This window comes from Sprattus sprattus (assembly GCF_963457725.1).
Source record: "Sprattus sprattus genome assembly, chromosome: 6".
Lineage (NCBI taxonomy): Eukaryota > Metazoa > Chordata > Actinopteri > Clupeiformes > Clupeidae > Sprattus > Sprattus sprattus.
In genome coordinates this window covers 1,891,697-1,894,196 of record NC_137925.1, presented here as the reverse complement: position 1 = coordinate 1,894,196, position 2,500 = coordinate 1,891,697, and the positions used below count along the sequence as shown (strand labels likewise).

The following is a 2,500-nucleotide window of genomic DNA, read 5'->3' as shown; positions in this document are numbered from 1 at the left end:
GTCCGGCGCCAAGCACCTGCTCGGAGTGGGTCGGAGACAGTCAGGGGGCAGGCGCGGCACCCCTTTGGGTTCGGACAGGTGCCCGACAACTGGCGACAGGGTGCAGTGGGCACGGGCGATGGCAGCGTTGGAACCGGAAGGTTCCAGCCGTCCTCCGGAACCCGTTTCAGGCCATCCACAGGCTCTTCCTCATCATCATCATCATTCCCACAGCCTTCCTTTAATGCGCCCTCGTACCCGGTCTACCCCTTCTCACCCCAACAGCAGCCTCCTTCCTACCCCCTCCCCTATGACCCCAGCATGGGTGACCGAAGCTTCGAGCCCCCCTTCCAGCGCCCAGGTACCGGGTACCCCGTGGGCACAGGTGGTGGCTACTCCCCTGGTGGTGGAGCAGGAGGAGGCGGCGGCTACACAGGAGGCAGTTACGGCTATGGCAGCCTCGTACCCGTCCCTCCGCGGGCATCCCTGGATTTGGCTGACGACGGGTACCGCTACTACCCCCCCTTCGCGCAGCCTTACCCGGCCGTCCCCGCCGCTCCTGCTGTACCCGCGGTGGTGCCCGCTGCGGCGCCTGTCGATGGGCTGGACCGACGCTACACTCACAGCCTCTACCATGCCGACTCCGAGCAGCCTGCCGATGCAAACCAGGCCCCCCCGGCCTCCAACCCAGGACTGGTGCCAGGACAGCCACCCGTGAGGAGCCCCCAGTACGAGCAGTTCCCCCCGTTCGGGCGTCCGCAGCTACAGCCACAGCCCCCGTTCGTGCATCCCGTCCCCCCCGTCCCCGCCGTCCCCGCCGGCCGCAACCCACTGGTCTCCAACTCAGCCGACACCAACCCCAGCGTCAGTGTGGGGAGTGTGTACAGGCCGGAGCAGAGAGGTATGTTCGTGTATGCACACACACACACACACACACACACACACGAACACACACACACACACATACACAGATAAACATGCACATACAGATGCACATATCACACATACACAGATAAACATAACATACATAAATGTGCAAAACACACACACACACACACACACACACACACACACGCACACACACACACACACACACACACACTGTTAGCAGTGGGATCGGTCTAATCTGGCACACATTTGTTGGATCTGAGCCAGGTTAATGCCGGATATCTGTTCCTGAGTACTATTGGAGCACTTGGGCAATACATGTAGCCCACGAAATGTAAAACTCACACAGACACAGACACAGACACAGATACACACACACACACACACACTTACAAATATGTGAAGACTTGTGCAATAAATGTGAGTACATAGATACCTGCTAGCAGACACAGTATCAGTATCCTTCACTCACACACAGACACACACACACAGACACACACACACACACACACACACAAACACACACACACACACACAAACACACACACACACAAACACACACACACAAACACACACACACACACACACACACACACACACACACACACATATATATATCACCCACAAACAACTAAACACATACAGTATACTTGGGAATACACATGCAAAAAAAAAAACAGTGCTGTACACATGCATCCTGTGCATTAACTTCAGCTGTTGCCATCCCAGTCCCTCTGCACTGCTGTTAGTCTGCCCCTCTCATTCTCTCACGGCTGGGATTTAGTTTGTCTCTCGCTGCTTTTCTCTGCTTGATGTTTTCCTCGTGACCAGAGAGACACCCCTTCTCTTATCATACAGCTCTAGGCAACATGGCGCAAGAGAGGGGTGAGTAGGGGGTGAGGAGGGGGTGGGGGGGAGTGGGGGGGTGGGGGATGGGGGGGGTTGTTTGTGTGTGTGTGTTCAGGGGGGCTCGGGGAGGGGGGCATGTGTTCTGGATGCCCGTCCAAAGCCTCGCTCAGCACAGACGACAGGAAGTGAAGAAAAAAGGGAAAAAAGTGCAAAAATGTGTTTCCTGTCATCGGAGTGTGTTCTGCCGTCAGTGTGTGTTCTGCCGTCAGTGTGTGTTCTGCCGTCAGTGTGTGTTCTGGCTCTGGAAGTCCACTGGATCAGAGAAATACATAGACCCTGGGGGGAGGGAGGCATGGAGGGAAGGAGGGAGGAACAGACAGAGGGAGAGAGGTAAAGATGAAGGGAAGGAGTGAGAGAGAACAAGAGGGAGGGGGAGAGGTTAAAAAAGAGAGGGAGCTAAAAAAAATGCATCAGGTGAGACGCTTAGAAGTGATGTCATTTTCAAACAGAGATTTCAAGTGCCATGGCTTCAGTGTTGTTATGACTGTTCTTATTGCCCTGTGTAGTAGTATCTACCCACAGTCTGAAGAGCTGTTCTTATTGCCCTGTGTAGTAATATCTACCCACAGTCTGAAGAGCTGTTCTTATTGCCCTGTGTAGTAGTATCTACCCACAGTCTGAAGAGCTGTTCTTATTGCCCTGTGTAGTAATATCTACCCACAGTCTGAAGAGCTGTTCTTATTGCCCTGTGTAGTACTATCTACCCACAGTCTGAAGAGCTGTT

The 2,500-nt window shown here is 54.3% G+C and overlaps 1 protein-coding gene across 2 annotated transcripts in view; it reads left to right on the top strand.

The window, feature by feature from the left end:
- loxl1 (lysyl oxidase-like 1) overlaps positions 1 to 2,500 on the top strand; it is a 32,068-nt gene that overhangs the window by 805 nt on the left and 28,763 nt on the right. For both annotated transcript variants that reach the window (XR_013968701.1, XM_080840757.1), the window contains exon 1: positions 1 to 880. This exon is cut by the window's left edge and continues 805 nt beyond it. Coding sequence is in view for 1 of the 2 variants with exons in the window: in XM_080840757.1 (XP_080696883.1) it covers positions 1 to 880 (880 nt within the window). In the remaining variant the exon portion in view is untranslated. The remainder of the gene's footprint in view (positions 881 to 2,500) is intronic.